The 23,871-nt window shown below is 37.4% G+C and overlaps 1 protein-coding gene across 1 annotated transcript in view; it reads left to right on the plus strand.

Moving 5' to 3' along the window:
* stag1a (STAG1 cohesin complex component a) overlaps positions 1–23,871 on the plus strand; it is a 44,327-nt gene that overhangs the window by 10,763 nt on the left and 9,693 nt on the right. Inside the window, exons 2-15 of the mRNA XM_066708902.1 lie at positions 16,405–16,595; positions 17,479–17,599; positions 18,024–18,176; positions 18,310–18,406; positions 18,984–19,060; positions 19,638–19,842; positions 20,454–20,605; positions 20,834–20,907; positions 20,996–21,119; positions 21,471–21,569; positions 21,952–22,031; positions 22,551–22,658; positions 23,326–23,440; positions 23,613–23,730. Coding sequence (XP_066564999.1) covers positions 16,567–16,595; positions 17,479–17,599; positions 18,024–18,176; positions 18,310–18,406; positions 18,984–19,060; positions 19,638–19,842; positions 20,454–20,605; positions 20,834–20,907; positions 20,996–21,119; positions 21,471–21,569; positions 21,952–22,031; positions 22,551–22,658; positions 23,326–23,440; positions 23,613–23,730 — 1,552 coding nt within the window. The 5' untranslated portion in view covers positions 16,405–16,566. The remainder of the gene's footprint in view (positions 1–16,404; positions 16,596–17,478; positions 17,600–18,023; positions 18,177–18,309; positions 18,407–18,983; positions 19,061–19,637; positions 19,843–20,453; positions 20,606–20,833; positions 20,908–20,995; positions 21,120–21,470; positions 21,570–21,951; positions 22,032–22,550; positions 22,659–23,325; positions 23,441–23,612; positions 23,731–23,871) is intronic.

The raw sequence follows: 23,871 nt of genomic DNA on the forward strand, positions 1-23,871 counted from the left end.
AAAAAATATAGGAACTGCAATAACATAATAACGAAGCTTGCTGAATTTCGTGTGGATCACAGGTGGACAGAGAAGAATACTTTAGTATTCTTAGAGTATTTTGAGATGCTGTTTTTGCCAAAGATCTCTGACATGGGACTGCCAAGAGTTTACATTTTTTATGGTCATGCCTCAGATTATTTCCCTAGCACTTGCGATCAAGGCCAGAAAAAAATGGGTTGTGCTTTTCCAGCTCCCATCTCACCTCAGCCACATCCTCCAGCCACTGGATAAGACAGTGTTTGGTGAAGTCAAAAGTAGGGATGCACCCATATGAATATTCTGGGCTGATATTCATATAACCTGGATAAGGGCGTCAACCAAGAAATAAAAATTTAAATAAATAATAACAAGATCGGACGATACCAATATTTTCTTATTATTTACTGATCTATAGAACAAGAGCAGGCCGGGGGGGGAATTGCATTGCAGTTCATGTGCGTTATTCATATTTTGTTAAAGGTACAAGAGTTGAACAAATCAGATACTTAGTTAAATGCAATAAAAGCAGCACCATCAGACAGAAATATCGGTCAAAAATATCTTCCATTTTAAAGCAATAGGCTGATAGCCGATAAAGTAATTTCTTGCCATTTCGACCCGATACTGATCGGTGGCCGATCGATCGGTGCTTCCCTAGTCAAAAGTTAATGGAGGAAAGAACTGTGCTGCCATTCCAGTGTTAGCAGGGACAATATTTTAAAAGAGGAATTCCCTGCGAAACTAGATGTGCTTTCAACGACTCTTAAGCCAGAGAACATCATCAGTGTCTTTGAGAGTCCTGGAATATTCCCTGTGAGCCAGAGCCGGGTGGACAGACAAGTGTCCACAAATCATGGTCCTTTTTCTGAAGTACCTGTGCAGATTTCCACAGCCCCAGCCCCAACCACAAAAACCCGCACACCAGCAGAGCAAACTGCCTCTACAAATGCAACAGTTCCATGTGATGGAAAATAGTTGCAGATAATATAAAAATACAATTTTAATTGGTTAGGTTTGTTATTTGACATCTGAACTCAATAATCTATAAAATATTAAGTGCTTAATACAATTTGAAGAATTTACTCTTAAAACTCTTGTGAGCATATTTGGGTCACATGTGGGCTTAAACGGTACATATGTACCTTATAAGCCCACTCTGGACTTTTCACTTTTGCAATGAAGTAATTTAATTTAGTAAATTTTTGACAAAATCTACCACAAGTGTTTAGAAATTAATGTTTGATTTAATACCCACTTTATTGGGAACCGATTTGCATAGCTATTGCAAAGAAAACATGTAAAACTTTGGTGATTTTGGTGGGCTTACTTGTGTCACTTCCCCTAATTGAGTTTCCTTGTTTTCATTTCAGCAGTAGTAATTCAGCAAGACTGGTACAAAATTGCTCCTCCTATTTTATCTCAGTTAATTTGCATGCAATTTTGTCCATTATGATAAAAAATGCTAAATTTATCTAAACGAGCTATTGCCTGTGTAGAGTCGTTGCCTTCTTTCTCCCAGTCGGGATCAGGCATTCTTTTTCTCCTATGATTTTATTTATTTTTATGCACAGATCAAGGATCACCTTAGATCTTATAAACCCTCTTACGATTAAGGTCCTTTGTGGGTTGTGTGTGGAAAGCTTTCTGGAAGTCCCTAGGTCTCCTCCCTCTCTGCTTTCAGTGCTGGAAAGGCTGTAGTCTCATTAGCCATCATTTATCATTGACATGACCTACTCTTCTCGCCCCTAAAAACCCTGCTCAGCATTCCACATTCAGGTGAATAGGCCCTTTATTCCATATGAGAACAAGGGTAATGTTTTTCCATGGTTTGTCTGGCTACAGGCCTGAAGAAGGGAGTGCTGCAGTTCTTTCCCTTTCCTGTGTTTTAACAAAGTCCTCAAGAGATAAGTTTCTCTTTTTTAATGTTGCTGTGTATCCCCTCTACCCAGGTAACTTGGTGGTTTTGCTTGTTAGCTTTATTTAGGTCATGTAGAGGAAAGTTGAAGATTATTATGAAACCTTTATTAGGCCCCATGTAACACATCTCTACTGCTATTAAAAAGAAAATATATATGAAATTCTAAATCCTGCTGTTAGGGTCAGTGTTGCTATTGGTAACAGCAGGTTTTCAGCTTTTGAAACAAATCATGTTGGCATTACCAAGGTTACTGTTTTTAAATATTTAGTGACGGAGCCCCCTTACAGTTGTTGCTTGTAGACCCAGAAAGTAGTTTCTAAACAGTTTGTTTGCTGTTTCCCATAATGTCTTCTCAAGTGCGTTTATTATGAGACCTGCAAAATATGAATATTGTGAAGCATTATCTAATCTAACCAAAGTCTTAAAAATGTGCTTTGTTTCTCACAGTGCCTTATAGTTGCAGCCTTGTGCAATATAGTACAACATCATAGACCTGGAATTTTTGCTTTTAGAATTTGCTACAAACTGCTTACATGCTTGCAGTGTATGTTATTAATTTAGATTAACATATAAACCGGTTCAATCCAGTGGGCTAAAAACAATGCTTAGTCTGTGAAATGAAGGTATTCTTCTGGCTCCAGTGATTTGGAGATGCAATATGACTTGTTTGTACATTTTGATCAGTGCTTCCTTGTACACCACTCTAGTCAGTGAAGTGTTTTTTATTAGAGCTGCCTGTGCCTCTGTTTCTAGAATGATAATCACTGCAGACAGAGGCACAAGGCATGGTGAACAGTGTGCACTCTAGATTCAGGGTTTAGAGGGTTTAAAGGGGTAACTGGCTCCACTGCATTCATACCTGCCCTTTACAAGTGCACTTTATTATATGCCTTTCTTGACATAGATTTGACTTGTAAAGGTGTAATCTGATCAGGACATGTAAGAAAGGGTATCACTTCTATGTTTTTCATTCCTTTAATACAGGTTAATTAAACAGATTCAGTTGTTAATAGTAACATTGTGTCTATGAATGCCAGAAAACTTTAGAGAATGCACTTCATCACATTTAATTCAAAAATTGCTTGTATCAAGTTTCCATCATTATTGGCAGGACACTGCAAATTTTGTTTTCTTTTTACCCTCCACTCACTGGGGAAAAAGCCTCTGAAACCTGATATTCAATAGCTGGTGCATCGCACTATAGCATTATATTGAAGGCAGATGTTTGAAAGCATTGCAAGGCCTCTGTGCTAATCATTGAATTTCACTGATTGATTTTACATGAAAAGTAGTGTAAATGTGGGGGAGGGGAATGGGTATAGTAATGCAGCTCATGGTAACAGACTTTGCTTATTTTTCTTGGCAAGCATCACCACAGTGCTTTTGTGTACTCAAGGTAATAAAGCTTTATAAGCACAGTTACAAATAATCCTATCAGTTCCTTCCTGTATGCAGTAGGAATGCATAGGGGTTTATGTTGCAATTACAAAGTGGTTTGAATGCTATTGATCACCCCCCGCCCTGCCCTGAAAGAAAAATGTACCTCAATAAAGGCAATGTTAGGAAAATGCAAAAACTTATGTTCAGAACAAAAAAGGTAAATATAAAATGATCTAAAAGCAGGAAGGGGGCATAAACATGAACTCACTGCTTAGTAGACCAACGTCTAGAGCTAATTTTTCTTTTGAAAATAGAGAATCAATTTTTATGGTGTAATTTCTTTTAAACCTCATTTTAAATTTATGATTCTTTACGAAAAATAACTTTCAGGTTGGCTGATTTAGTGCCTGAACTTGTTTTACACATTCCTCTGACACATCGACCAAGCTTTTTGTTCATAGCAGTAAATTGATCTTGCAGACATACATAGTGAGTAGCTTTCCTTTTTGCCCATATGCAAAAAAAAATCATTTTTCTTCCTCCCTCATTTCACACCTTAAATTCATCTTTGAATCGGTTAGTGAGCTCATGCAGTGCTTGCCTTTTCATGTTAACAATAAAAACAACCTTTCGCAGAACCTCTGGGGACAAATTACCTCCTTGAGCTACTCATTGAGCCTTATTAATTTTAGTGAATTGAAATATGAATGAAATGCTTTGCCCTTGCTTGTTGTTCGCATTGGTCTAGGGTTATTTGCACCATTTGATGTAACTTAACTGAAATTACATAAACAAAAAAATGCATCATATAAACAGTAAAATTGTCATTGCAATGGGCCCTAATGAAATGTGCTAGAATGCACAGCCTTTAAAATACTTTTTCTGTCTCGTACTGGATTGTGATGTCTAAACAAGGTGTCTGTTAACACCAGCCTGATTAGAATTATGATTGGAAGTTTTAGAAAATCTTTGTTTATATTAGCTTTACATTTGGTTTTGTCTATGGGTATCATTTAAAATATAGTTGTTTTTTTTAGGTTGACAATTGTTCTTGGTAATCTTAACAGCAGGTGCACATCTGCAGTTTAAGTTTAATTAGAATTTAAACCATCCAAATAAACTTAACAGCCTAATTAAGGTCATAGTCAAACTAGTACTGTATAATCTTTACTTTTAAGCAGTATTTCAAGCAGAATTTGAACATTTATTTATTTTAAGCTTCTTTTACCATAATATATAAAACCCTATATATTGTTAAAGTACAGTTTCTACAGCTTTGAAGTTTTTGATTGTTTGTTAATGCAAGATTTTAAAAGGATAGTTTTTCTACAGATGTAGCTTCTTCACACTGGACAATGTAAATTACAATCTTTCCTTTGATTTTTTTTTTTTTTTTTTTATATGGTGACATGTATGTATGAATACACCAACACTGCAAAATTACAAATTAACAACCAGTAATTATTCATAACAGTAACCTCATTAAGTGTCAGGCTCCTTTTACCAAAAGTATTGCAGGAATGGCACTCTTCAATATGTGACACTTAAATGGTGCAGATGAACAGTTAAGACTACTAAGGAAGAGAGAATACACGGTACAACCATCAACTTTACAATATATCTTTATTATAAAATGTCCATGAAAAGACATACACAACTTTAAACTGTTGAAGATTGTTTTATAATCTGTATGCTGAAATGCACAGTACTGACTTATTTAGAATCAGTCAAATAATTGTTCAAATGTATCAATAAAGCATCTACATGTTAACATGGGGACCGCTGGTTATCCGACTACACACACACACACACACACACCTTCATAAAATGAATGTAACAGGGTGAAAGTGATTTAGATTTGCAATCTAACTTTTTTCTATTCCTCACAAAAAGCGCTGATGCATTGTATACATGTATGTATGGGCTCTGCGAAGCTGTGGAAAAGATAGATGATTATTCTGGTGGCTTCTGCTGCTGCTGTATATGTATATAAACCTTTAAATGTGAATGCAAGTCTAAACCCCCCCTTTCTAAAATGTCATCTTTTTGTTGCCTTTTAGCCAGGAAAGAACCCCTCCCCCCCAATGTATTTATATATCCTACCCCACAACTTCCAAAAAAAAAATATATATATATATATATATATATAAAAAAACTGAAATAGGTTGGTTGGATAAGTGTCCCCACCCAACTTAGCAATAGCAATACTAAATTAGCTCAGGTGTAAGCACTTGCCTTCAAAATCACGCAACAAGTGGCCTCCATCTGGAGGGCCGAGCAAGAACGAGACTAATCAGAGAGGCTACCAAGAGGCAAATGGCAACTTTGCAGGAGCTACAAGCTTTTATGGCCAATGCTGGTCAAAGTGTGCATGTGACAATATTGAACCACTCCACAAAGCTGACCTGTGCGGTAGGGTGACGAGAAGGAAGTCATTATTCAAGAAATCTGACCTTGATTCCTATTTGAACTATCCAAAAAAACAATAAAACAAAGTCTCTGGGTAAATGAATGGAGCAAAGTACAGAAAGGTCCTTGAGGAAAACCTGCCCTGTTCAAGTTCCCCTTCAGCATTACAATGACCCAAAGCACACAATTAAAGCCACACTGGCGTGGCTAAAGAACAAAAAGGTAAACGCTAGTGGCCCAGTCAGAGCATCAACCTTGTTGATTGTGGCAAAACTGTGGCATGACTTTTGCTGTCCATCAACGCTCTCCAAGGAACCTGAGAGAGCTTGAGCAGATCTGTAAAGAAGAGTGGCCAAATATTGGCAATTTTAGATGTGCAAAGTTGGTAGAGATCTATCCTAACAGACTTACACCTGTAATTGTTGCCGATGCTGCTCCCACCAAGTATACATTCAGGGAGGTGAGACATATCTAATTATAATATTTCAGTTTTGTATTTTGAATATATTTCAAAATAAAACATTTTCCCACTTAACAGAATGGAGTATAATTGGGGAATAAAATTCTCATTTAAATGCATGAAACTCTGAAGTTAATTTCCTATTCCTAAATTAATAATAATCCCCCCCCCCCCCCCCCATTAAGAAAACTAAGCAAGGAATAGTCTTCCAAATGTATAAAACTTAATTTAAAAATTGGTTGCTGTGTCAATAATAATAAAAAAAAAAAAGGCAGCCAGGACACATCATCCATGTGTGTGGGAGGGGGTGTTCATATGGACTTCACTACACTTCACAGGAGTAGTAGGGTTTGCCTCTCCTCCTCAAGCCCAGTCTGACCCCCTCCTGCCCTCCCCTAGGACTCTTGCCAGACTTGGTCTCTCAGGGTCTCCAACCTGTGTGTTTTTATTGTTTTGTTTTTTCTACATCACTGTCAATCTGAATTCTCCGCATGCTCTCGGATCTTTAGTGAAGCATCATGGTGCACGCACACAGGCTAACTCCAGCCTTTACGGACAAAACATTTACACAATGGCGATTGACAGGCCAAGGTGGAATTAGCTGTGGGTGAGGCCTAGTTGAGGCAGATTAAGAATCTGAACTCCTACTCTCCACATACTTCCTAGCATGAGATAAAGATACACATAGCTGGCAGCTATTTTTATCATCAATCAAGAGCTTAATTCTTGGGTACATACCAGAGCGTACCATTTTACCGGATGTTTGTTAATGACTCATTCGTATGTTTAGTGTTTCCTTGCATTAGAGATTTTGAAATAAACGTGTTCCTTTGAAAAACCAAGAGCCAAACAGAACAAACCGTTGTAATATCTGCTCATTTCTTTTTGCTTCAAATTCTGTAAATGATTTGTACACTTTATTAATGGTTCAGTCTGAGGCAGTTGGTGTGTGTGTATGTGTGTCTGGAAGGCACTTAACATGCATGACATGTATTCCAGAAGGCAGGCATTGCCATGGTAACCCTCTTGTAGGTCATAAGCTCTTCGTCTGATTTGATTGGCTGACTAGAGAATAGCTGGCTGGAGAGATCAGTGAGTGTTTAAGACAGTTACAAGCCAAAAGAAGACCTTTTATCCTGTGTTTGCTGTTTGTACATTTTCATTTTGTGTTTTTTTTTATTATCTATTTCCTGAAAGGCTGACTTGCATGTCTAGGGAGTTAAACAGATTGTTTTAAGAGTTAGCAGACACTGGTGTCAGGATAATCCAAAGGGAAACTGCTAAGGGATTTTCTTTTTCTCACTTTAATTTTTTTGGTCAATGTTTAAAAATGTACTTTTTTCTTTCCATCTTTGTTTTGACAGGCCATGATTATAAAAGTGGCAAGGCAAGAAGTTTATTAGCCAAAAACATAAACAAAAAATTCCCTGGAGTATAATAATTTGAAATGGTCACTTTTCTTCTTCTACAGTGCTAATGCTAATATTTCAGCAAATCATTTGAATGTAAAGAGAGTTGGAAGAGCAAGTGCAAGATAAAACAGCTGTCCCATTCATGAGAACATTTCCTAATCACTTTCTTATGTCTTGGCTTGTTTATTCAAGAGATTGTTCTGGCTTTCTTTGCTTTATTTACAACCATAACCAAAGAGATTGTTTTTCAGTTGTTTTTTTTAATTTAATTTTTTCTGTGCTTTCTGTGGTGCACCTTAGAGGTTTTCTGACACTAAACACTAAAAGTACTGGTCATGTGGGGTCTAATTAGGTGCACAGAGCTGGCCATGTATGTATTTATTTTAATCAGGTTTAGAAACGCATCCTGTCCGGCCCCCCCTATTCGGACATTGCCATTTCAGTTTACTAAAGCGATTACAAACTTCTAGCAAGCTATTCTTATTGTCCCTTTAATCCTGTTATCCTTCTTATAGGTAGAGATCTGAAGCATCTTGCTTGAACAGGTGTCTGGTGTGAGTCTGTTAAGGCCTCATTTCTGATGCTTGTTTCTGTGGAAGGTTATTATTAGAAATATTTTGTAAGACATACAGCACCCAATTAATATTTAACTTTACCATTTAAACAGAATAAGTGTTTTAACATAATTAAAATGCACAGGTTTTTTCTTCATTGTGTAGGATAAGTGTTAGATTTTAATTATACTGTCTTGTTCTGTATGATGCCATTGGAACTGATCTCAGAGTATGTAAAACTGTATTTATTCTGCTTTATTTTTTTGAGCATCCCAAGCTGAATAGCAAGACTGTACCAAATTATTCATGGTTGTGTGGCTGTGCAACAAAAATCTGTTTGAGGTGTCATGCATCGTCTTTGTAATGTAAACACTTTGTCAGGCTTATTATAGCACTGTAGAGTGTAACACTTGTGTATGAAGAGAAAGTTACCTATAAATAGGAATATGTAAATGTTCTCACAAAATTGCTTGTAAATACATTAATAACAAGCTGCATTTGCTGTGGCAGTGAGGTCTTTGTGAGGCAAAAACATTCACAGGGTATTACTTTAACAAAAGGTTGACAAAGAGAAAGTGTTACAAAAATATAGTTTGTACTCCACTGTAAGGATCCATTACAAATTGAAAACCTAAATTAAACTTAACCTTCAGTTGAAACTAAAAGATAAATGTGTTGTGCAATGCTTCCTTCTACAGATAATATTCCCCTTTGTATTGCTTTTATTAAGAACTTTCTCAAGGTTGGGGCGTGTTAATGTGCATTTTATTAGTTTCATAGCTCTTGTGTTATTGCTAAATTATTATTTTTTCCAATTTAGGCTGACTGGTCTAACACACATCAGTTCCCAGCTCTCCATCTCTTAATATGAAATTAGCTGGTTGTTCCCATGTACTTTCCAGTACCTTACCTTTTATCACTGTAAATAAGATGCAAAATGAAAAACATGATGCCATCTGTGAGATTTGCTGCTTTCCAGAAAGATCTGCCACGAATCCCTGAGCTTGATGCAAAGGGTTTGAAAAGCAGTTGGCAGTGACATTATTTAAATAGTAGAAGAAGAAAAAACTTCACACTTGCAATTCTTTCACTAATTCAGTATTTTATAAATGTTACAGAACAGAAATTCAGTTTACTCATGGGTTCTAAGGCCGATTTTTAGTGTGATGTTTTTTTTTTCTTCTAAACATGTGATGTCTCCTAACTTGATCAGAAGGAATCCCAGAAAAATAAAATCTTCTAATTTCTGCTCTGAAAATTGTGTACTATGGTCTTGGGATCAGGTGATGGATAAGTATTGCAGGATGTGCATCTTGTTAATAATATATAGTGGACATTTGGAGAAATGTGTATTGCATTGTGCTGGTTAAATTAACTTAAGGGCAGCTTTGGTTGGGATGATTGCTTATGGCAGGAAAAGTGTGTCTGCTGCTTTAAGGATGATAGATGTACGGCAACACTGTGACGAAATAAATATCCCAATTAGACTGATGGTTTGAGACCAGACACAATATTTAATTTAACAAGGTAGCATGAAACACAAAATAGTTTGCTTCCCAGCTGTCTTCTGAATAGATGAATAATTGAGACTAACTGTCCCCTGCTGTGGGTTTGGGGTTTTGGGAGGGGGGATCTTAGGGGAAGGAAAGGACTTTTTGGTGGTGATGGGTTAAGACTTTATGCCCAACTGTGCTCTATACACTGGTTTGAGCTGGCTATATACAGAGGTGACATGGTAGTGTCCTTTTCATCACCCCAGTAAGTTAGGCCCATTTATTTATTTATGTTACTTGCTACGTTTCAAAGGTTTGTCCCAGATGCACAGTTTTTGTTTTATAGTTTTGTCTAAACTGAATGTAAGGATGCTGATTAATACTGTAATCTGTATGTTTTCATTATACTAGGAGGACAGGAAATAACACTCCTGCTGCAAAGCTTAATAAATCTAGGGCATGATTTGTAACTCCTGTTTTTTTATATTATGACAATTGAAATGTACTTTGAACATAAAGAAAAATGAATGCATGACATGCACAATTTCCCCTCTGCTACAGGTCTAAGTGACCTGTGTTAATCTACTGCATAATACTTTAAGCATGGCTAGAGCAGTAATATTTAAACAATATACTGTTGTCAGATTTGTGGTTTGGGCCCATGAGTGGAATCAAATCAGTGAATGTTATTTGGTCCTGTCATTTAGCCATTCTTTTAGTTGAATGTTTTCATACTTTTAATGTAATTCAGCTCATTAGGAAAATGTATTGTCGTGTATGTGTGGGTGTGCGTCCGCGCGCCGGAGACTCTGGGCAACCGATCTACATAACAGCCGTTCTAAACTCTCAGGATTAATGAGGGAGATGCCTAATGTGGTTTTATCTGGATTTGTGCCATTATGAAGTGAGTAACTCCAAACAAGAAACGGACAATCTGTGCTTTTGTAGACATTTGACTAGAGGTGAGAAGGAGGTGGGTGGGGGGTGACTCGCACAAGGATTAGATTTATTTATTTGCCCCCTGTAAAATGTATCTCTTAAATGGAAGACGAGTTAAAAATATTGCCCTCTAGGGGAAAGCTTTACAGTCCCCAAGCACTTGCTGACATCCAACACATCGGCTGCGGGTTTATAAAGAGCCAATTATTTTCCCATTAAGAGCTATGGAATCCTTGGCTGTTTGTTCTGTGATTGTTTTATTGTTCTGTGGTCCCTCTTCCCTTCTGTTACAAAACGTCAGTGAGCACTGGGCAGCTCTCTGTAAATACTGCAGATCCCTGTCCCCATTCCATAAAAAAATTGTTGGCATGCATAAAGCGGTGAATAAATGCACAAGTGTCATTATGTTGCACTATATCTGTCAGTTAAATGACACTTTAATTAACATTTAATTTGAACTTGCAGGTGTCATCACTGCCAGCAGGGTGTAGGGTTGAGGAGAGAGGTTCAAGATGTACTTCTATTAGCGCTGGTATAGTTGAGACCCCTTTCCAGGACCAGTATCATCCTCTTCAACTTCCATGGATTGTGCTAGTACTAGAAGCACCAGTTTTTTTGTTATTAATTATTATTATTATTTAATTGGCCATGAATTAAGTATTAGTAGTAGGAGCTGTAGATGACCAGTATGTGCTATACTGCTTTCTCAAGGTTGAGAATTGCTTCAGAAATGCAACAGTGTTTTTGCTTGGGGCTTTCAGGCCATACATATACTGGTTGTGGAAAAGGCTGACTCTGAATCATAATTGAATAAAATTGTGTAAATAATGAACATAATAATGAAGTTATTTCAGGATGCCTAAGGACAGTAATGCCATGAATCTGCAGTGAGCAGAGAATTTCATTATATTCATGTTTCTGTACTAATTAGTCGCCACACTAAAAAAAAAATACATTTTTTTTTTAATTAACATTAGCAAAGCAAGGTTTTTGAATGAACTGGCAAAGCTTTAAGACTGCCTTTCCGAATGTATCTAATACATATTCACAGATGCATCATTCCAAGTGCAATTTACCTCTCATTAGTGGACATTGACCCCCCTCCCCCCCCCCGAACCTTTATCAGTGGCAATTAAGGATTGTAATTTGTTCTAGTCGATGTATTGTGCCTCTGAAAGATTGCCTTGGATATAGGGTGGCAGATGGAGTTTTAGTAACTAGACACTGACACCAGTGCCTGTAATAAAGATATTTTGTAAATGACACAAACCACTCTCCATTGTAGTCCTGGACTTTATAAATGTGAAAGAAGGCACATTTTCTCTAAATGTCAGTTGATAAGCACCAGTTTCTCAGTTTATTTTTGGTTTCTTTTTTATGTTGTGGGGTTTTCCAGTGGGAGCAGATGAATGTTTGCTGTATAGTGATGGGATGGAAGCACAGTGTTTTCAAGACTACAAGAAAGATTGGAGAACTGCACTAATCAAAGACTGCCCTGGATCCCAACATCAGTGCTATAGAAGCTATATGTAGCATCAGAATTTACAGAAGTTAATATATAAAGGTTATTTATATTGTGTGTGTGTAAAATTGAGAACTGAAATTTTTAATGTATGAATACAGTTTGGCATAGGCCCAGATTAGGTTCAGTATAAAGTTACCCCTGAACCTTTGTTTCTCCAAGCATTTGTACCTCAACGTCTGCTCTCACCCTGCTGCTTCAATACTTAAATGTACACAGATTGTTTTAGTGTTGTAGCTATTAAACAACAAGCGTAGTTGCAGCATTAAAGACAGTAACAGAGAGATAGGATTTGTCATGAGGCAGTAGCTTGTCTGAGAGCTTGTGCAAATGTAATGAACTGTTGGCACTGAAAATCTTCAGTTGCTCTGCCTTGAAAGATGGCAAAGCTTGGGATTTTTGCTGGGGTGCCAGTGGAAGGCAAACTGCCGTACAGACCAGAGGGACAGTTGACGTGAGCACAGCTGGCTGCTGTGGGGATGGGACTGGAGGGTGATACTATCTCCGATAAAATGGATTTCTCCATTCTTTGGTTGAATAATTATACGATTGTCCATATATATATAATATAAATTTTAAAAAAATCCCAACTACATAATTTAAAAAATGGATAATTGTGTGTAAGGTGTTGCCTGGGCGGGTGAAATAGACCTTTTGCATTGTTCCTTAGTGTAACCTGGTACTGTTGGATAATTGATCTAAATACTCCTGTATGTTCAACCTGCTGTGTGTTCCCATTTCCCTGTTCTTAACTTTTTTCAGTCTTTGTTTGACCTTTGAGAGTATGAATTCACAACCTTGTCACATGTAATGTTAGAGCATCTGAAAAACAGAATGGCTGAATCTTATTTATTGGCTAAATTAATGTTTGCTAATGATTTTACATTCTTCCCTTGTGCTGCACCAATGTGCTCTTTCTAGCCTTTGTTGCTCTTTGTTTTGTTTTACTCAGTCATACTCAGAAAATCATTAACCTGTAGCTTGAATATAATCCCCATTATTTCACTCTCTTGGGCAGAAAGGGAAAGTCATCCAGGCACTTATGCTTGTGGCATTTGATTAATGCATACACGTGTCCCATATTCCCCCTTAATTTTGCTGCCTAATAAAAGCTCTTCCACTCTGTCTGCAGCATGGTCCCTGGGGCAAGTAGTTGCAGCCCCTGAAAAGCTATATAACCAGTGATTTATGTTACTCAAGACTATTATATTATTGATTTACTATTGCACTGTCAGGCAGGATATATGCAAAAAATGTGACCAGTTACAAGTTTGAGATATGTTATAGAAATAACTAGGTAATAATTACATGGCTGGCTGGTCCCACAATATTTGGGGTGTACGATATGCATCCCTCAGTTAAGCACAAGTTAAATATCAATGCAGGACTGAAATACCCTACTGGTGGGGTTGTAATGGTGAAATCTTCCCATAGCCTTTCTCTGACCCATTGGCCTGGCTTTCCTATTCCCCTCCCCTGACCTCCTGTGTTGTCCCCAGCCAGAAGTCATTCATTGCATTTCACCATCCACACTATTGTGTACATTGAATATGTGCAGTAATGTGCAACAGGACTGTAGAGTACCTGATAATTACAAGTACATGCACATGCAAGAACTGTAGAAGCAAACATAAAACTCACATTTTCTTGTATAACACTGAAAGATTAAGTGTATCTGGAACACGGGTTTAAAAAGGAAACGGACAAGCACAACATTTTTTGAAACCTGAGTAAGGCACTTTGCTTTGCACTGGATTATTTTTAAATGATTCATTTTTTGTGCTTTTGTATGTCAACCAGAAATATGTGAAGTGCATTTGTGAATTGAACATTAAGAAGCATAATTTTATAGTTTTAGGTGTTTTTGCTCATTCTGATTATTTAATGATTACTGATATTCATCCAATTTGCTATTTAATTGTTTTCATAGCATGCTAGTTGCTAATTGAACGTGAATATCAAAACCTTTGCTTTTATTTTGGCCTGTGCCAGCTTAGAATGCAGACATCTCCTCTCAGCCTATCCAGCTTCACTGTTGTATAATGGTAGCAAATCCAAAGGAAGAATCCACCAGTTATTTGTAATCTCTGTCCTCTGTCATCATAAGTATAACACGCCATTCCGGCTGAGAGCCCTCCCCTCTCCAGAGAGCGAGTCTGCTGCAAGCTGGGGGAGGGGAGGTCTTCTGCTTCCGCAAAAAAATCTCCCCATTCATCTTGAGATTGGCCGGGCTGTAGAGTTTCCCTTGTGTTGTACCGTCATCTGAAACAACAGTAGTAGTAGGAGGGGTGTGGTGTGGGGGATGAGAGAGAGAGAGAGAGAGAGAGAGAGAGAGAGAGAGAGAGAGAGAGAGAGAGAGAGAGAGAGAGAGAGAGAGAGAGAGAGAGAGAGAGAGAGAGAGAGAGAGAGAGAGAGAGAGAGAGAGAGAGAGAGAGAGAGAGAGAGAGAGAGAGAGAGAGAGAGAGAGAGAGAGAGAGAGAGAGAGAGAGAGATTCGTGGTTGCCAGGGAAGCTTGTAGGCATTGTCCAGCTATTCTTGAGGGACAGGCTAATGAGAATGGAGCTGAAATCCCAACATGATGTGACCATAATAGGCAAGCTGTCATTGAGTGGAAACCAGTGCAGCGTGACCTGCTACCTGAAGCTGTGTGCTTCTGTTTTTGTGGGTCTCTTGTGTGCTTTGAAAGGGGGGGAAGGCCCGCTCCTCGCTTCACAGTGTGCTCTAATACTGCATCCTTTTTAACTGGCTTTGTGTACGATTCTCCTTATCCCGCAGACCCCTCTGCTGGTAATGTACAGCACGCTGTGTGCAAAGTGAAAATTCTGCCAAAGCTCTACTGTGTATGCAGAGTTAAGCACTGCAGCACCTGCACAAAACTAAAACTTATCCACCTACGACATACAGCCATCTAGTGGCAGGCTACACAAGCTGGTGATTTAACCATTTCCTGTACTCTCGGGTTGTGCTGGATCCCTGTCTTTTTTGACTCGACAACTTTTGATATGTATGCATATTGACATGCATGTGCACACATCACTGGCCAAAAAATACATAAAAATGAAATGTTCTGCAACCGAACTTAGTTATGCTTGATTTATTAGTGACGAAGACTTGCATTGCTTTTTAAATCTCAATACTGACACAATGGAAATGAATACTTAAATATTTAAATATTTTTGCTTCCATGTTTTTACATAAAAGGGGATATTTGTCCACTTACATGAACAGTGCTGTGGCTAAAACCATTCTTAACAAAATATTCACATATACGTGCCAAAATCCTATATAAAGTAATGTTCTGGATGTATCTGTGTGGGTTGATCTGAAGCATTTAAATTAAGACTTTCTTAGCCTGCCCCCTACTGTTGTCCATATACTTTTTTTAAATACATATTTTAAACATTTTATTTGCCTTGATCCTAAAACAAAAGGGATTCCATTAGGAAATTTAGAGTTTAAAGGTAACACCATTGTTTGTTTTTAAGCAAAACTTCAAAGGTCATAATGTTTATCAGCAACCTATATTGTAAATTGTTATTCTCATAGGTTCAAATACTTTGTGGATAACACTGCCCCTAGTGGTTAGATAAAAATGCCATGCCAATAGTGAGATTAAACCTGAACTATCAAAAATGTTTCATGCATTTAACCATTAACATTATCCTTTATCATTTAATTTAAATTTTCATAGGAATAACTAGTATTGAATGCGATGAAGTATAATGATTCATACCCATACCTAAATGCAATTGAAAATAAAGCAGACCAATCTAAATTACCTTTCCAAGGTTTCTTTCATCCACTTCTAGATGTTTTGGAAGTGGAATAAAAGGTTTTATTGAATTAGGCACATGTTTTTATATACTGCTTTATATGCATAATTAGGGGATTTGTGTAATGGTTATACAATTACAATAATAGTAAAGTAATAATAATAATTGTACTGCCTCCTGCCCTTAAAAAAAATAAAAAAAATGAATCATGTACTGCATGGGTACATTTTCGGACTAATTTGTTTTGTTGCACTACATAAAATGGCCAGTTGGTGTCTCTGTTTACTTTTTTTGTATCACCATGTAGCCTGCTTCATTTTGAATGAACTGCTGTAGTAAATGATAAAGGGACTGTAGTGTAAAGAACAATATGCAGATATAAATATACCAGCATATTTACAATATATTTCAACAATGGAAAAATATGTACAATGTGATTTTTATTTATTTTTTTAAGCTCGTTAAAATGTCTTCAAAGAATGGGGAGCTTAACTATTGGCTGATTTTTATTTTCTAATTTCAGATTGTGGGATATGACTGTTTGGAAGTCATCTGATTGCACAAGAAGACAATTCTTTTCTATAGCGTTGCCCATATTTAACAAAAACACAACTCGCTAAAGCACTTGGGGAAGAAGTTCCTGAATACAGTTAAACACTCCTGGGGTGGAAAGCTGCTGAGAAAAATGATAACTTCAGAGTTGCCAGTATTACAGTAAGTATAGTCTGTGTGTGTATACATATGGAGTGCATTTGGAAGAAATTGTATGCTGTTGAAAGGAAACTGGTCGCTAAAGGCAAAAATGTTACAGAAACTGTGGATGACACAGAGGCATGGTAATCTGTATTCTTGACATAATAAGATGTATATGTTTTTGTTTTTTTTCCGAGAACAAACAAAACATTTTTTAATTGAGTGAAAATGTTAAAATGGCAATGTGCCAAACACTTTACAAGAAGAAAAGATCAAAGATGGATAAAGGAAGCTATCAAATCCCAAGAGATTAAAAAAACTTAGACAACCACATAAAAGATGGGAAGATTAAATAATAAACTTTTCAGCTGTGACAGAGAAAAGGGAAGCCATAGATCGAAGCAAGTGGAAAAATCTCAGGGATACCTTCATCCAGCACTGGATGGGCTGATGTGTGTATGCATGAGAAAAAAAAAAAAAAAAAACTAGAAGATGACCACATAAAAGGTGCAAAGATGAAATTATCAAATTTGCAGCAGTAATATGGAAGAAAGAAGGCTGATTTTTGGCCAGGCAGGCCGCTGATCTGAATATAGTTGTGGGAAACCCTGATATGTATGTGTATATGTCCCTATGCATTTGTTTTCTCCTCATATATGGTTTTGGTGTTAAACCATTCTGGGAGTCTCTCTCTCTCTCTCTCTCTCTCTCTCTCAAGAATGCATACTATTTCAGCTGAGATGCACTTTGTGTGTGGGTAGTTCAATGACATAAATTGCATTAGCCTCTTCTAAACATTTTATTGGATTGATTCCAGCAATTGTGCCATGCAGACTACATCCAAGAACTTGATCTCTTGGGGTTAAGTTTTTTTTTTTTTTTTTTTTTTTTTTTTTTTTAATAGGGACTCAACTAATGAGTCTGGGCAGGCTGAAACAGTCAGTCTGGGAGTCAGTGTGAGTGAGCTGGAGGACACTGGAGAGGTGAAAGGCAAGAGGAAGAGGGGAAGGCCTGGGAGACCACCGGTAAGTGGGGCAGGGGGAGCAGGGATAGACTTGACAAAGATTAATTATTTTCAGAGGAGTTTAGGTTTGAAACACTATATAGTACAGACTTTTTTTTTTTAAATAAATAATCGAAATTAGGAAAGTGCATTTCTTTCCCAAACTATTTTGGTGGCCATTTAGAGTAACTTGGAATTGTAAGGCAGGCAGAACATTCTTTGCAGGCCGATTTCACACTGTAGCCACCTACTCTAGTCACAGATTCCTCAGCAACCCTTTGGGGTTCATCTTAGCCATTTGTTTCCAGACAGGAAAGCATTAAGTGAAGGAAACTGTTGAACTTCATTGCACTGGGGAGATGCAGTGAACATTGTGGTTTTGAGTGATTCTGAAATATAAGTTATGGAGGAAACCTGGTCACATGTCGTTGCATTTCATTCCCCAGTCTGCCAACAAGAAGCCTCGAAAGACCCCTGCTGAAAAAAGCCAAGTTGGAGCCCCCCGGGGAAGAAAAGCCAACGGTATCCCCCAGCAGAATGGCGAGGGAGACCCTGTAACCCTTTTTGAAGTGGTCAAGATGGGCAAGAGTGCTATGCAGGTGCAGCTTCCACTCTTATCTTGACAGTCAACACACTTTACTGCACTAAAAAGAATGTTTGCAGAATCATTATTTTTTTGCCTGTTAGAGTTAGAAGGCACTTGTCATTTTTCTCTTTTCTTTTTCTGTTAAGTCTGTTGTTGACGACTGGATCGAGTCCTACAAGCAGGACAGAGATATAGCACTTCTGGATTTGATCAACTTCTTTATTCAGTGCTCTGGTTGTAAAGGTAACTCTCGTTTTTTGTTTTGTTTTGTTTATTTTTATGGCCTCTGAGTTTTGTGCTCATGTTAATAGCCTCCTCCTTGCAGCTGACCGTTTAAACTGACTATGCCAGCTCTTCATCCCTGAGCCAGGAACATACGCAGCTGTTATACTGTTTGGCTGCTTTGTTCTGTGGGCGAAAGTCCAGTAATGGAATATCTGACATTGCCAGATGTGTTCTTATTCATGTCTTGAACTGGATTTGAACTTTGGCATCAAATAGAGGAGTCTTACAGGCCTCTGCCCAGCTGTTCTTGTTTTATTATTATTATTATTATCATCATCATCATCATCATCATCAAAAGTTTACTTTCTAGCTTTTGATGACTGTGAATTTAAAATGTTATGTTCATGGATTTAGAAAAACATACACACAACTGTTCTGCATTTCATACCATTCTTCTCGCATGCACTCAAACACGCATGCATGCAAACAAAGAATATTATTGTTTACATGTTTCTTTATTGCTTAAAACAAATGTTTACTATAGTCTTTCCCCCTCCAAACATTTGAACTGATTAAGTGATGTTTTGCTTTACAGGCACAGTGAGAATAGAGATGTTCCGGAACATGCAGAATGCAGAAATCATCCGAAAGATGACAGAGGAGTTTGATGAGGTAACTGTTATTGGTATATTTTAGGTAGTGGTAACTTGAAATCCACCTCTGATGTACGCTTGTCTTAAGGAAACGTAACATTGACTTAAAGTGGGTATTATTTAGTATACATTTATCATAGTTGTATTGATAATGAGATCTCATTATAAAGCAGCTCAAACTAGAATTAACTGAATATATTTCATTATATATTGACATTCCTAAGGGTCTTTGTAGAAGGGTGAGCATTTTCAAGCTCTGTATCTTGGATTAACTGAATTCAGTGTGAGCACTGCAATTTATAACTCTTAGGCAAGGGAGAACTGTCTTTTGGTAAACTGATTTAGAGAAATCGCTATGTACGTAGTATTATTTTTGAGGCATGTGCCAGCAATGAATCTGTCCCACAAAGTTTATTCTTCTTTTTCTAACCATTTAAGATGTATAATTATCTATTTAAGGTCAATAATCCTTAAATGGTAACCATGAGTCTTGTTGTTTCCAGCTGATAACTTCTCAGAATGCATATGTACATATCGCCCTTAATGCCTCTTTTTTTTTTTTTTCTTTTTTTTTTTTTTCCCTCTTTGTTTTCCAGGACAGTGGCGATTACCCTCTCACTATGCCAGGTCCTCAATGGAAAAAATTCCGGTACAATTTCTGTGAATTCATTGGGGTTCTGATCCGGCAGTGCCAGTACAGTATAATTTACGATGAGTACATGATGGACACGGTGATCTCTCTGCTCACTGGTCTTTCAGACTCACAGGTCAGAGCCTTCAGACACACGAGTACACTGGCAGGTAAGATGGTTGCTTCTTCTACGTCTGGTGTCAAAGATGTCTGTGTGTGAATGACACTTTAGACTCGTACAGGCTTGTGGAAGCAGCTGCTATCCAGGTATCGATGGCACAGAGAGATAAATCCTTATTTCTACTATAATAGGGATCACCCAGGAAATTGACCGTCTGAATGTTGCTGTATTTCCTGGGCAATTTATTGTTAAGTTGAAGTTGAATGATCTGACCCTGCCCGGTCTGAAAGCTAGGCCTGTTTACTTAGTTGTCCAGAAAATGTCTTGCTCCCCTGAGGCCCAGAAGTTAGTATAAATTGACCTTTCTTCTCCCACAGTTTGAAACGGGTCTGTTATTGACTTGTTGTAGCTGCCGTGTATTGATGAAACATTTATACTCTAATTCAATTAATCCTAAAATGTGCATCTTGCCAGGTGTTTACTCACTGAAAAGTGATGGAGGTACTTTTTCCACAGAGCTGTTTGTAGCTGTTACCTATGTGCAGATAATCAAAAACCCATAATATGACCCTGCATCTGTAAAAATGTTTTAGACAACTCTGGAATAGACGTATTTATGAAACGGAACTGCTTAATCACTTACTTTCTTCACCTCTGTAGCTATGAAGCTTATGACCGCGCTCGTCAATGTGGCTTTGAATCTCAGTATCCATCAGGACAACACGCAGCGACAGTATGAGGCAGAGAGAAATAAGATTGCTGGGAAGAGAGCAAACGAGAAGCTGGAGTTGCTGCTGGAAAAGAGGAAAGAGGTCGGCACCTACTGAGTCTCCTTTTATTCTGCTGGAACAGAAAGTAGTCAATGCATTAATGTGGCACTCCTACTGTAGATTCTCCAGTAGCAACATAAAATGAATATGAAAGCACCACATAGATCTGTTTTGAAGATGCAAACTAAGTTCTGCATATTGCCAAAATCACGTTTTTTCAGTCTAAAGATTATTTTAGTTTTAAATGTCGTTTTCACGTTTGTTTCGCAGCTGCAAGAGAACCAGGATGAGATTGAGAACATGATGAACTCAATTTTTAAGGGTATTTTTGTTCACAGATATAGGTAAGTTTATAGAGCATTCATATGGAGATCTTGTGTGGACATCCTTTTTTGAATTCAAACTGAAATAGACTTCTGCATATTTTCACAGGGATGCTATTGCTGAGATCAGAGCTATTTGTATAGAGGAGATTGGTGTGTGGATGAAAATGTACAGTGATGCCTTTCTAAATGATAGTTACCTGAAGTATGTTGGTTGGACATTGCATGATCGAGTAAGTCTTTTTTTTGTTGTTGTTGTTAGTTTGTACTGCATTACCTCTTCATTATTGTTAGAAAAAATGTTAGAGAAAAACTTTAAAAACAACTGCTTATTAGTCCGTCCACTAAATTAAAAAAGCTGCCCAAAACTCTGCCTGTTATATTCCAAAAATGAATTTGCTGTGATCCTGAGATTTTTAAATTGTATATAAAATGTGACTTAAAACATTTGAACAGTGGTATAATTTGGCTCCTTTCAGATTAGTTTGATGCATTTGTTTTGCTCACTTGTTTAAAAGGAAGAATTTTCACATTCCAATTTCTCACAGTGTGTGTTATGGTTTTTGCCATTGTATTTATTTTAGCAAGGTGAAGTCAGGCTGAAGTGTTTGAAAGCCCTTCAAAACCTTTATACCAACCGGGAACTCTTTCCAAAACTGGAACTCTTTACAAACAGGTTTAAGGTAGGAAATACACTGAACTGTTTCTTTAAAGTCAAGCGTTCTCTAAAACTGTAGTACAGTGCCTAACCCCTGAGCAGCACAAAGTTGACATAAGTATTTGTAGTACAGAACATAATATATTCAACCTTTCCTTTATTATGTTGTCTGTTTATTTTGAAACATTTTAGTCATTCGAGTTGTGTGGATTTTAGTCAAGGGGAAAGAAATAAATCTATATTCATGTGCATCAACCTCCAAAAGTACATTTAAAATGGCAGGGACCTTGCAGAGTAATTTTGCTTTCATTAGTAACACCTGTTAAACCAAGGACAAATATTATCAAAGCAGACTTGTTTCAGATGCATTTTGCAATAACTCTTTTTGTTATTTTTCTTGTTTCCAGGATCGTATCGTGTCCATGACCCTTGATAAAGAATATGATGTTGCTGTGGAGGCCATTCGATTGGTCACATTAATTCTGCAGTGAGTATTGCTTAGCTCTGTACTCAGATTAACAGATCATGTTGTGTTATATCCATTGACTGGGGAAAATGCTAATCTCTAATTAGTGACTAAATGTTACTGATATTATATGAAGACAAAGGCTTTGGAAACATTAAAGTATATTAGCTATATGGTATTCTAGGCCCTATTCTAGAACATGTATAATACACAAACGAAGAGCAGGTGCATTTAGAACAGAAAATTGCTGATAATACTGTTCAAATCATTGAATTGTTAGATAGCAGTACTGGCAAACCAACCAGATGGGATTCTGATCAATATAATAATAATAATAATAATAATAATAATAATATTTTGCCTTTGCACTATGAAGCCCATATTCCAATGATTTGCAACTTGAGATCATATAAGAGTGATATGCACCCCACAGACCCAACCAGCTAGTCTTGTGTGGCTTGACAGAGTCATTTGTCATGTTGTTCTGGTGTAATTGAACCCTGTGTCCTGCCCTGACCTGACCTGTTTTGAATGTTGCAGGGGCAGTGAGGACGCCCTGTCCAATGAAGACTGTGAGAATGTTTACCATCTGGTCTACTCTGCTCACCGCCCTGTGGCAGTAGCTGCGGGAGAGTTCCTCCATCGGAAGTAAGTCAAAAATAAAATCTCTTCCTCTTTTCCCCAGTTAACTGGCAATTAGACTCGCATCTCTAATAAACTTTCCCTTCGCCTCCCTTTTATCAGCGTCTGCCTCTGGTTTTCATATACCCCACTGCTTCCTCGAAACAGAGTGCCTATAAATCTAATATTTTCCTTTGATTGTTTTTCCGGGACATTTAAGACCCTGTTTACTTTTTAGGTGCCTTTAGCTCATAAAATGCATTTCTAAATCACAACATTTTGACAGGCTCTAATGTCCCTATAAATACTTTGTGGGCTTTCTGTTTTGATGTTTAGGAACATAAGGTGATTAGTTTGCTGAGGTGTTTATGCCTCTCATGCTACATATAAAACCGGTATTTTCTGGAAGGATGTTTAATATTTTGTGCCTGGAGGGTTTAAACTTGGGACATAAGGTTTTACATTTAAACTACTAAATTTGCCCTGGTATATTATGAACATGAAAACATCATTATTCCCCCCCCCACCCCCCAGTTTGTTTATTTGTTTTAGTATAAGGAACATAATATAATTCTGAAGTTAAATAAATGACGCAATATCAAGAATACTCAGATGGTGGCAGCACTGTACACTATATAGATAGAAACATAGATAAATAGAATAAAACTGAGTTGATTTCACATTCTTGTCCCAGATTGTTCAGCCGACATGATCCCCAAGCAGAAGAAGCCTTGGCTAAAAGAAGGGGGAGAAACAGCCCCAATGGGAATCTTATTAGAATGCTGGTGCTTTTCTTCTTAGAAAGTGAAGTAAGTGTTTTTTAAGAGGCTTATATTATATATGAATTACACTGTTGGCTTTTCATTGTTATTTTTTGAACTGTTAAGGCACTTTATAATTATTTAGTTTATCTGAAACTTTTGAAGTGTTGTTCATTTCATGCAGACTTACTTAGCAATGCATTTGTTTCCTGATTGACAGCTGCATGAGCATGCTGCGTATTTGGTGGACAGTTTATGGGAAAGCTCTCAGGAACTTCTCAAAGACTGGGAGTGCATGACAGAGCTGCTGCTGGAGGAGCCTGTGCAAGGCGAGGAAGGTACTGTACCACAATTTAATGATAGTCAGACAGAAGAGAAAATTGCCCTGATAGATTTTGGATATTTGAGGTTGTCAAAACAGATTTGTTTTCCTCTTCTCTTGATTGGAATATTTTCATCTAACATTTTGGCAACACCAC

The sequence above is a fragment of the Amia ocellicauda genome, chromosome 7 (assembly GCF_036373705.1).
Source record: "Amia ocellicauda isolate fAmiCal2 chromosome 7, fAmiCal2.hap1, whole genome shotgun sequence".
Taxonomy (NCBI): domain Eukaryota; kingdom Metazoa; phylum Chordata; class Actinopteri; order Amiiformes; family Amiidae; genus Amia; species Amia ocellicauda.